At 36.3% G+C, this 12,382-nt stretch overlaps 1 protein-coding gene across 1 annotated transcript; it reads left to right on the top strand.

Moving 5' to 3' along the window:
* Positions 1-7,078: 7,078 nt before the first annotated feature.
* On the top strand, positions 7,079-9,786 carry LOC113718835 (uncharacterized). The gene is made up of 2 exons (XM_027243755.2): positions 7,079-7,767; positions 8,703-9,786. The coding sequence occupies exons 1-2, from the start codon at positions 7,267-7,269 to the stop codon at positions 9,507-9,509; spliced, it is 1,308 nt and encodes a 435-aa protein (XP_027099556.1). The 5' UTR covers positions 7,079-7,266; the 3' UTR covers positions 9,510-9,786.
* Positions 9,787-12,382: the final 2,596 nt, after the last annotated feature.

The following is a 12,382-nucleotide window of genomic DNA, read 5'->3' as shown; positions in this document are numbered from 1 at the left end:
CGCATTAATCCACTCATTTATCAAGTTTTGAACACTTAAACAATATTTAAGCAATTATCATCAATAGAGTTCAAAACATGCCAAAAGTTCATGCCAAAATTGTACAAAATACACGTTAAATATTCACTTATCAAAAACTTCCAGCAGTTTGGCACAAGAGAGGATATTCCTACTCGCCGTGTGAATGAAGTGAGCGTCTCATCAATGCAAGAGCAGTTGACAGAGTTAGCTTTTGTGGTTCGCCAGATGGCAATGGGGAATGTGCAGCAGGTGAAAGCATGTGGAATTTGCAAGGATGTTAGCCATCCCATTGATGGGTGCCTGATACTACAAGATGATAGCACGACACAAGTTAACATGGCTGGATACACACCCGTGCCCCGTAGACAGTGCGACCCTCATTCCAACACGTACAATCCAGGTTGGAGGAATCATTCGAATTTTAGTTATTGAGGGGGGGGGGTAAGCAAAATTCAACAGCCAGTAAGGGTTCCTAGTGCAGCACCCATCAAGATCTCAATCCTCTTCATCCAATGCAGACACATCTTTGGAGGATATGGTCAAGACATTGGTTGCTAACACTGCACAACTTCAAAAAAACACCGTGCAACTTCAACAGAGGACCTAGCAATTTAAGCAGAGGACAGATACAAGCATACAGGATTTAAGAAATCAGGTGAATCAGCTGACCTCTGCAATAAACCATCCGGAGTTCCAAGGACCAGGAAGGCTACCTTCCCAATCGAAGGTGAATCTAAAGAATGTGAGCACCATGACCCTCAGAAGTGAAAAGAAAATTGAAGGGGCAAAACCTGTAGTTTCGAAGGACAAAAATGAAGGTCAAATTGAAAAGGAGATGGAGGAAGAGGGATTCATTAAAACAACTCCTAAGATAACTTCCAATCTTGTAATTCAAGTTAAATCTAATCCGACTCCCTTTCCTAGTAGGTTAGAGAAATTCAAAAAACAAGATGAAGAAAGGGAGATTTTGAAAGTTTTTTGAAAGGTGGTAATCAATATTTTTTTGTTGAATATGAATAAACAAGTACCAAAGTATAGTAAATTTTTGAAGAGCTTGTGCATCAAGAAGAAGAAATTGAGAGGCGATAAGAGAGTTATGATGGGGGAGAATGTATCAGTAGTGCTACAAAAGAAATTTCCACCAAAATGTGGAGATCCAGTTATGTTCTCTATCCTCTGTCGAATAGGAGCACTAAGATTAGAAAAACCATGATAGATTTAGAAGTCTCAATTAAAATGATGCCCAAGAGTATTTATGACTCCTTAAATCTAGGACCGTTAAAGGAAACTGGCATCATAATTCAATTATATGATCGTACAAATGCATATCCTGATGGATTAGTTGAAGATGTTCTGGTCCAAATTAATGAATTAGTGTTTCTTGCGGACTTTTATGTTCTTGACATGAATGATGAACGCTCTCTTAATCCATCACCTATTATATTAGGGAGACATTTTTTAGTACAACTCACACAAAAATTGATGTTAATGAGGGTATTTTGACGATGGAATTTGATGGAGAAGTGGCTCATTTTAATATTTTTGATAAAATAAAACATCCCATTAACTCTCAATCTGTATTTGTCATTCATGCTATTAATCTCTTTGTGCAAGAATTTTTTGAGTTTAATTGTAGGGATAAATTCAAAGTTGTTGTGAACAAGTATCATGAGATGAAAGCAATTTATGAGGTGAAAATAGGTAGAAAATTAAAGAAGATGATTACATTCAATGACTATTTGGATCCTGGAGGAATGTCACCGATTGCAAGAAAATTTGAATTGCATCCAGATTGAGAAGTGATGCTTCACATCTAGCCAAAGACGTTAAAGAAAGACGCTTATTGGGAGACAACCGAATTCAATTTTTAGTTTATTTTTATTATTAGTATCATTATATTTATCTTAGATTTTTCATATTTGGTGTGTTTAATTTTCATTTTTACTGTTTAAATGGTCAGAAGACTTCCTCCCGGTAGGACGTGCCCAGGCCTTGAGGGCACGTGATAATGCGCTAATAATCCACTCCACTATCAGAAGCATTTACACTAACATGCCGTGTCCATGCCTACTTACCTGGAGAGGTCATGTTTTGAGTTTGAAGGCTGACAAGGCAACATGATGCATCCGCACCTAGAGGGCAAGTTATAACTCGTAATTAGTCAACTTCATCATTAGAAGAGTTTCAACCAACAAGACGTGCCCACATCTTGTTCCAACGAGGGGGAAGTTAAAAAAAAAAGAGACAAAAGATTTTTTTTTCTTTTTCTTTCTTTCTTTCTTCCCCTTTCTTTTTCCTTTTCTCTTTCCTTTCTATCTCTCTTATTTCTTTCTATCTTTCTTCCCTTTCCATTTTCTTTGCCACAACCGTCCGTCTTTCTTCACCATCGACTGTTGCACCCCAAGGAAGGTCACTGTTGCTATTGGAACAATTCATTCCTCTCCAATTTGCTTCACTATCGGCAATCGTAGCCCCTAAAATTTGTCGGCCGGATTGGTGCACCACTAAAGGATATTTCTCACCTGTATGGACAAGTCCATCAAATGGATGGTCGGTTGGCCAACGTCGAGCTTCACATGTCTTTTGCCTTTCACCTATGGCTGTGCCACAGTCCCCCCTTGATGATCAGGGAAGTTTCGTTGCTCACTTTCTCTACTATTAATTTTTTTTATTTCTTACAGTGGGGACAATGTAAGATTTAGTGTTGCCGGGGGGGAGGGAGTAGTATATTGGTAGTATATTGAAAAAGTGCAAGTGTACGCATTTTTTGTTGAAATTTTATATTCGATTTGGTCGAATTTTATCCAATTTTTGCCAATTTTTGTATATTTCTATGGTTATTCTTGATTAGTGATGGCTAAATTCTCAAATTTGACTATTGCTAAGGTTTTATATGCTAATGGGTCAAGTATGACATAGTTAAGTCTAAGGGTGTTTCTCTGATAAATATTTGAGATTTTGTGACTTTTGCAATTTTTGGTCAACATTTCTAGGCATTGTAAATATTTGTCTGACACTTTTTCATGTAAATTGGTTCAACCATTAATCTTAGTTTTCATGTTTGGGAAATGAAGCAGGCTTGTTGGTGCTTGTTTGAATTACGTTTGGCTATACTTTGCTAGTATCGTTGCCTAGTAACCGAGAGTTTTCATCACAAGTATCGATTTTTGCGTCAAAAAGGGACGATAACTATGAGTATATGGTCCTTTAGCGATGAAAGTTGAGTAACCGGGTTCTTTCATTTAGCAGAAGTTGGAGTTCGCATCAAAAGGTTTGGATGGCTAAGAACTAAGCTTTTTTCCCTAAAAAAAAAAAAGAAAAAAAAATGAGAGTTCAATTATGGGGATATTTAAAAAAAAAGGAAAAAAAGATGAGCTAATAGTGAAAAATGTGCAAGTGTGTGAATAATTGTGTTAGCCTATTGATGAGTTTAATGTTGAGATTTTACTTAATAGTTGAACCGTTTGCTGACGAATGTTGGTTAAATATTTTATATTCTTAGATTGGTTAGCCTGAAATTGGAAGAGTTTTGGGTTTTAAAAGCTAACCGAAGAGATATCCCTTGAAAATTAGCCACTAATGTTTGACATGTGTTTTAAATGTATCTTGGCAATAGATGATTTGAGTGATAGCCATTAGTTGAACATGATTGTTTCATTTGTTATTTCTCATGCTTGAGGACAAGCATGATTTAGCTGTGGGGGGAATTGATAGGGTGCAAATTGTTATTAAATTTATGATTAATTTCCCCTTTTATTCTTACCAAATATTTTTTAATTGTCAGATTCTACTTATATTTGTTGTTTTGTGTTAATTATAGGGCATTGGAATGAAAGGTGCTAAAAAGGGGTAATTTCCCAACAATTGCAATCAAACCCAGACGATTCGGGAATTACGTGCGGAAGTTTCCTAATTCGAGCCAAATACCAAAGAGCCTTTGGTGGAAAATTTAGAAATCATTTTTTTAGTTGTAGGAATTAATTAGGAAACGTGAGACATTATATTTTGCAGTTTCTTTCTTTTATTAAAAAAGATGTTTCATTAGTGGTAGGATACACGAAGTAGGAAACTGGGGAAAAAAAGAAGGCCGAATTCCCGTTGGATTGATACTTCAGCAATCAGTAGAATTGCGAGTGACTAGCCATGAGACTAGTCACTTAGATTAGGTTTTTATCTTCGTTTTGGTTGGCCGCTTGTCTTGAGCTTTCTTTCATAGCATCGCGTTGGCAATTTTCTCAACAATGAAGAACTAATTTCCTTTTTCTAGTCGAGGAGCAACACGGATTGTCAATTAGGATAGTTGAATTCGTAAATGTTTAATTATCCCAAATAAGTGACGACCAACGTGATTGAGGCCACGTTAGGGAGATATACAATTTAATTTAAATAACCCTGATAGGGCGTTTATTGATTAGAACAGAGCTTTTCTAATTTTAATGTAAGCAAGAAATTAAATTCTACGGGCGTACCTAGGATTGTTTCTTGGTTAGGGAAGTAGTTAACGGGTGTATCTTAACTATCGAGACATTAAGGAAAAATTGGTTATTTATTGCGTGTATGAAAACTATAACCTGTTTATTAGCGAATAATTGAGATTATTCTTGTGTCGATGATTAGTTGTATGAACCACTTCTGGAGTTAGTTCCTTGACTAGAGCTTGTTAATCCTTGGTTTAATTTAATTTACTCTTGTTTAATTAGTTTTATTTTCATTAAGTGCTTTATTTTAATTTTAGATCTCCCAAAACCCCTCTTAATTGAATTTGCTTGAAAAGAAACAAACTTTCCTTCTAATCCCTGTAGAAACGACCCTACTTACCATTGTACTCGTTTACATCTTTTAGAGTAGGAATTTATTATTTCACGGTGCGACACCTGTCATAAAATATAAATTCTAATAACATGTACTTGGAAATAGTAGTAGGAGTAGTTTATTTGGAATCAAGCAAGTTCAAGCATCCAGCTCTAAGATTGGAACACCTGCATCAATCACTTTTTTTCTATCTTATATTACACCAACTAAAGAAGGAATCATTGAAAAGGGCACGAAATTAAAGAGAAGCTAAACTAGTGTGATAGCTTAATTAAAGAACGAGTTACAATTAAGAACCTCAAACTAAACAAAATCTAAAGATTTGTTTTTTTTGCACTCAATAAGTATAAATTTTATTACATGGACATGTCTACCACACATATCTAAGGCCCTGTTTGATAACGTACCTCAACACTTATATTTAATGGATTTAGATTTTAATATATTCAGACAGTTTGATAATCAAAAATTAAATATCTGAATTAATTAAGTAGTACTGAATTTTCTAGGCAAAACTTGCTCCCAAAATTAAGTGATAAACTATTCACTTATCACTGAATGTGATATGTACTCAAATGTATTAAATTTAATACTTAATAATTTAATAATTTAATGGATTCAGATTTCAAATTTCAAATTTCAGACATCTGTTTTCAAACTTCAGTTTTACCAAGCGCATCCTAAGCTAATAGGAGACTTTCAATTGGTCATCTTTTGCAACAGCAACATATGTTAATATATAGATGAATTTTGATGGTTAATCTTGATAGCTAAGCGTATTAGTGTAAATCAAGAAACAAAATAATAATTGCTAATTTAACTCCTTGCACAACGATAGTGTATTGAAATCCATATACTAAATAGCCAATAGAAACTGCTAATTTAATTCATAAGAAATTAAAGCTACTAAATGAATCAAAGGACTTCTAAGTAATAATAGCAAAACTAAAGCTGCCATGAGTTGTATCCACTGGTCCAACCACACTCCAATTCCTATTGTATTCTCAAAGTACCCATAACCTTAGACACATTAGCAATGCATTTAAATGAATACAAGGTATTTTAGTAAACACAAGGAAACACATACTGCCATAAGTTGTACCTAAAGCTCAACCACACTCCAAGCACTCACATTCCCAAAATACTCCTATTCTTATGGTTGAAATTTAAATTCATGCTTTCACCAAATTTATACTTCTTCTTACATAGTATAAGGAAAAGCTATCAAATTTTATTGGAGGTGAAGTCCTCATAATTATATTGTATTTACCTTCAAAAACTTCATTAGTGATAAATATCAGGATTGATCACTATAAATTATACAGCGTGTTATTTGCGCAGCAGCAAATACTTTTGGTAGAGGATCAGAATTGCTCAAACGAAAGTACAACAATCCTTTGCAATCGGAAGGCAACGAATTGAAACTACGCTTTGCGGTAACATGAATTACTTAAATTGGAATAGTGGGTAATGGTTCTCCATTAATAACAGAAAGTATTTACAACTCTAATCCTTGCAAGTGTGACAACAAAATTTAGTGCTAGTCCAAATGATTCGCTCACCATGCAACTTTCAGCCAATTAATCATGTGAAAACGTATCCTCCGCACAAAATATAACCGTTTGGTTCAAATGAATGTTGAAGCCCGCTTCTTTATTTTATATACTTTGTCTAATTAAATTTATTTTTTCAAAAATTTAATACCTGAGTTATATTTTAATGAGTGACTAATGAGTGCGCACTCATTAGATAAACCCTATATTTAGAGGCAATCGAGTCGCTTGGAATATGGTCTTTTGGATGACCAAAAGTTAACCATTTCTTGGAGGTTCAGTAATTGGCTACTAGCAACGTAATTACCCGAACTGTTGAAATACAAGGAACTGGCATATTGTTGGAAGTTGCATTCTTTGAGTGTCCTTAACAGCCATTTTGGACTATAGGTTAGAGGGGATTCAGAAAAGGTTTGGGAATTAGACATTGATAGCAGGCTTAAGGGAGAATTGACCAACAGCAGTGCCTTTCCATCAAAAAGAGTCATTCTAATTAGCAAAGCCACCTACGGGTAGCTTTAACAAGGACAGCTAGCTATTGAGGAACAAGAATTTTATTTTATTAAGTTCCCAAGTAAAGTTAAATTCAAAGATGTCCTTGAGAGTCAGGATGAATATAGGAATATCATCAAAAGTTGTCTAAGGGACATTTTCCTAACCAGTCTTAGTTATCCTTGTTCCTGAATCCTGATTGTCCAAGTAATCCCTTTCTTGAACAGCTGAAGGCCCTTCTGAAGACATTTCTTCTCAAATTGATGTCATTAACCAAGTGCATTTTCCTCTTTTCCTCCGTGGATCCCCACCAAAAACTCTTCCAAAGCCTATCGGTTTTCCTCAAACAAGCCTTTAGGTAAGGGGGCACACTAACTACAACAGCTGGATGGATCTAATGGAGAAAACTCTGTATGATGCTGCTACACAAGGCGACGTTCATAAACTTTCTGAGTTACTTGAAAAAGACCCTCTCATTCTTGATCGAGCAATTTTAAATTCTCCACATAAGACTCCTCTACATGCAGCTGCTTTTCTAGGGCATGTAGAGTTCGTAAAAGAAGTTATGAAGGTGAACTCTTACATGTGTTTACTGCGTGATAAGGCTGGAAGGAACTCTTTACACCTCGCTGCCATGAGCGGCAAACTAGAGGTCTTGAAAGCAATTATTGATTCCACCCCCCAAGCAGTTAGAGAAAAGACAGACGACGGAGGGACCATTCTACATTTGTGTGCCAAGTATGGTCGGCTGGAAGCATTGAAGATGGTTGTCAATGCTATAGATGATCCCGATCCTTTGAATGCTATAGATCATCCCGATCTTTTGAATGCTAAGAATGATGATGGCATGACAATTTTACATATGGCAATAGTCTACAGGCAGACTGAGGTACTTTTTTCATGTTCTTGTTTTTTTTTTTTTTTTTTTGGCTCTGACTTTGTCTTTCTTAAGGGGGAAACCACGAAAAATTCACAAATGTCAATAGCATTACACTAAGAATGACTTAGGAATTACAAATGGAGTCCATGTTCACGGTGATCCCTACCTGGGATCTGGCGTCAAATTCATCGGAGTTGAGCCCAACTATCACCCAAGCTCTAAGTGACTCTAAATAGGTTTTCTCAGTCAGTACTTGCAATGAGTTTGGATTGAAGTAAAATGGTCAGAAGAAAAGAGAAAAGATAGGATTTGGTCATTTTCTTATGTTAGGAGTCTAAACTGGATAGGGAAGAAGAGAAATGGATGATGAAATATAAAAGGAAACAAAAACTTGGCCCTTGATTTGTCACGTTTGTCCATCAAAACAAACACCAAAAATAATTCAATTTTTTGAAGATATGCATGATAAATATGTTAATTAATCTCTTCCTCTCCTTGGTTTTTCCGGTACTCCCAAACAACATGAAAAATGTTGTCATTCTTCCTCAACCTTATTTCCTTTCTTAACTGAAACCCTCTTCTTGTATCTCATGCACCCCCAAACTAGGCATAACGTTAAGATTCCAACTGGACTCGAGCTTCACTTACAATCCTACAAGGGAGCAAAGCCAATAAACAAGTTCAAAATCTTTTGCCATAAAAAATGCAACAATGCATTTACTCAAAAACCAACCAAACTTAATTTCTTAGTAAAGCTTAAACCCCAAACCACAATTGCACGAGCTCAAAGCTAATTGGATAAATAATTATTTTTTAAATTTCTTATTTGGTTTGATAATTTCAAATACATCGTACTGATTCTTAGTCTAACAAACAACCGAAAGGATCCACCCTTGATCGATCTAGAATTTAGAACTACATAAACTGATGATTGGGAAATGCAGACGATCAAATACTTGCTTGATGAGGCCAGAGTTGGGGTGAACATCAAGAATGCAAATGGGAAAACAGCTTTAGACCTTTTGTCGGCTCAGGGTAAAATCAGATCCGAAATTCGAAGCTCTCTTCAAAAGTCCGAAGCCTTAAGAGGCGTGGACGTTCTTAATGGAGAACAGACGTTCCGGACGCTGATGGCAAAGAACAGAAAAACTATTATGGTAGTGGCTTCGCTCATAGCAACTATGGCTTTTCAAGTTGTGGTGAACCCTCCAGGAGGGGTATGGCAAGATGACTTATCGGAAGGACCTAATCCACATAAAATAGGAGAAGCCGTCATAGCCAAGACTCATCCCGCGCTCTGCCGGCGTCTGATTCGGGCAGCTAGCACAGCATTTGTTTCGTCCTTGACCACAGTTGTATTGCTCATGGACGAGTCGAGGTTTACTAGAAGTAGCATGGTCTCGCTCGTGGTTTTACTTCGTATTATGTCGGTGGCAATTATGAGCCTACTTTTAACGTATGCTATATCACTTGTTACGGTTGTACCAAAAGACATTAGAGGTAACTTGAGTGAGACAGGTGTGATTGTGCTTATTGTGGTCATGGCGTGGAGCACTACAATTTCCTATGACTCCTATTATATCTGGCATCTGATCAAAAACTGGCGGACTATAGTCATGCCACCCGTTATGTCTGCTATTCGGGAGGGAAGAACTCTAAATATTGCAGATCTCCAGAGGGAAATTTACCTGAGGGCTCTAGTAATCCAACAGCCGGGGGGCCATGGAGAGGATGCTCGACCAGCCGCGTAGCTTCCTTGGGTTTTAATGCCAAAAAAAAAAGCCTTGAAGATCTCATAGCCTGTTTAAATTGCAAGTTTTTATATTTTTTGTGAAAAAATTATGCTAAAGTATATGTGAAATAAAAAGATAACTCGAAAATCTGTCAAGAGAATATTTTTAAAAAATTTTTGTGATATTTGTTAGAGAAGTTGAAGTTTGGGAAATTGTAATGCATTTCTCATAATAATATAAAAGGAATTGTGCACATATGCCCTTATTTATAATAATTGTAATGTATTTCTCACAATATATATTACCTTGAATCTAGACTCGTCTATATAAAGAAATTCCTAACTGATGCTAATAGACTAGTTGATAAACTAATATCCATATTAACATGTTTACATTAACATCCCATCAAACTTAAGGTGGTTGTAAAGAAACTAGCTTGAGTTTATACTTGAGATCATGAAAACAATCAGGAGAAAATTTTTGATGTAGAGATCAGCCATTTGATCCAATGAAGGAATAGAAGAGGGGCATAATATACCACGAAAAAGATATTGCTGCATAAAATCACAGTCAATCTGAATATATTTGGTGCGCCCATGAGAACCAGCATTGCTTGGATAGCACCATGATTATCAAAATGGACAGTAATAGGAGATGAGTGAGTAACACCCATGTCTTCAAGCAATCAATGAAGCCAAACTAGCCCTTCTAATGTCAGTTAAAATTCGATATTCAGCTTTAAAACTAAATCAGGCTGTGACTCTCTATTTCTTTCTATGATAAGAAAACAAAGAATCACCTAACAAGTAAAAGACTGTAGCACAATGATGATTAGTAGGATCGCCAGCCTAATCAGCATCAGAGTAAACATGAAGTTGAAGAGATGGATAGGCTGAAAAATGGAGACCATGAAAAAGTGTACCTTGAAATAGCGAAGGATTCATATAACAATAGCATAAAGAATAGAACGAGGAGCACTCATGAACTAATTGATGATATGAACAGTATAAATAATGTCAGGCTATGTAATAGTCAGGAAGACAAGACTACCAACTATTTGAGAGCATCGCATACGGCCGTCCAAGAAAGTGCCATCTAGAGGAGTACGATGAGTATTTGCCTCAATTGGAGTTGAAATAGCCTTACTATCTGTTAAGCCAGTAAAAAGCCAAAAGATCAGAAGTATATTTAACCTGAGACAAGTAGTAACTAATAGTATCTAAAGATACATCAAGACCTAGAAAATAATTAAGAAAGTCAAGATCCTTCATTTCAAATTGTTCAATGAGAGATTACCTAAGCTATTAAACACCATCCAAATCATCACCTGTAATAATCATTTCTTGTAAGTGGAGTAACACCAAAAACATTTATTAATAGGCTTGGCTTAATGCAGAATTTACCAACGCATAAATCCAAATGGAATTAGAATCTTTTTCTCCTATCTTCAACAATGATCATCAAAGTAATCACATTACGGCTATGGCCCGGCAAAAGGATCATGCCTCGTTTTTGGGGCTTGCTCTCCTAATACGCTCCTCGATCAACACGTTTCGAGACACGTAGCACGTTTGCCCAAGGATCTAGCGAGGTTGTCCAACGCTTGGATTGCGGAACCTAAAACCAAGACGGACGACACAATTTGATTGAAGGTGGTAGAACCATGACTCCAATCGAGGTGAATACTCAAGTGGATAGGTCGGATGAACAATCAATGACAAGCACGAGATTGCTCAAGAAGCCTTGCCAAAAGCAAGTAGAGGATCGAGTTTCTCACACTAGAGAGAATCGAAAACAATGAATTTTATTGATAAAACGTCTAACCCTCAACTCGTACAAAGTAACCCTTTATATAGACTCACGACTAAGAAACCCTAATGCTAGGGGGGAAAGGGAAAGGGAGGTTCGGCCATCGTTTGAACTAGGTGGGCTGAATCCATGACTCAACTAGTAATTAATCTAAACAATGACTTGACAACTCAAGATTATGAAGGCCCAACAGTTGGCCGATTCTACTCAGGGGACCCGTGGACTCTACTTGACTCTTCATGGGTTTGGATCAATGTGTAGACAACTCGCTTAGCAACTTCCAAGCCTTCAATGTCTCTATGAAAGCCTTGAGTCAAGGCCGCCATCCGTGCACACATCATCTCCTCCTAGTCTTCAATGGCATATTTGCCACGGATGGATTAATCATGGATTCGGGATCTCACAAGTTATGTCTAGCACAATTTCATACAAGTTTGTCCCTAATGTAAATAAGTAGAATTTTTGTATAAATAATTTTATATATCCAAAAGTTGGAGTTTGCTATAGATAAATTGGATTGGTCGGATCATGTTTTGACCATCAAACTATTTTTCGTAAGTAATTGGCCACTAAACAATTTAATCAGTAAATCTGTGACCATTTAGTCGATAATTGCTCTTAATTTGTGAATTAGCAGTATACGTGACAAAGTGCGGGGGCAATTTTATGCAATGATTACGTAACCCTATTTCATAGATTAACTGCTAATTTCACATATTAAGAGCAATTATCGATTAAATGGTCATGAATTTACTGATCATATTGTTTAGTGGTCAATTATTGACGAGAAATAGTTTGACGGCCAAAATATGATCCGACCAATAGTTTAGTGGCCGCTGAGATTATTTACCCAATTGAATTTGAATGTAAACAAGTTGGATTCAAGTGTAAATCAAGTACAGTTGATTTCTCATCACTTGGTGTAAATATTTTTTAACATAGTGTAAAAATTAAATACCCCAAATTGCACAAAACGGAACTTGTTATATTCACCTAAAGTGGGTCATAGAATTGCACCATGAGAAAGAACCCTTCAACTTCGCTTCGAGGAAATATGATTGATCTATTTACTACTCTGTTTG

This window comes from Coffea arabica, chromosome 11e, assembly GCF_036785885.1.
Source record: "Coffea arabica cultivar ET-39 chromosome 11e, Coffea Arabica ET-39 HiFi, whole genome shotgun sequence".
NCBI lineage: Eukaryota > Viridiplantae > Streptophyta > Magnoliopsida > Gentianales > Rubiaceae > Coffea > Coffea arabica.
The sequence above is the reverse complement of the archived record's forward strand: the minus strand, read 5'-3'. Positions and strand labels throughout refer to the sequence as shown.

What these genes read in the sequence shown, in the direction of transcription:
- LOC113718835 (XM_027243755.2), top strand. Translation starts at nt 7,267, where the DNA reads ATGGATCTAATGGAGAAAACTCTGTATGATGCTGCTACACAAGGCGAC. An exon ending in TAGTCTACAGGCAGACTGAG is followed by an intron (nt 7,768 to 8,702) that starts GTACTTTTTTCA and finishes TGGGAAATGCAG; the next exon opens with ACGATCAAATACTTGCTTGA.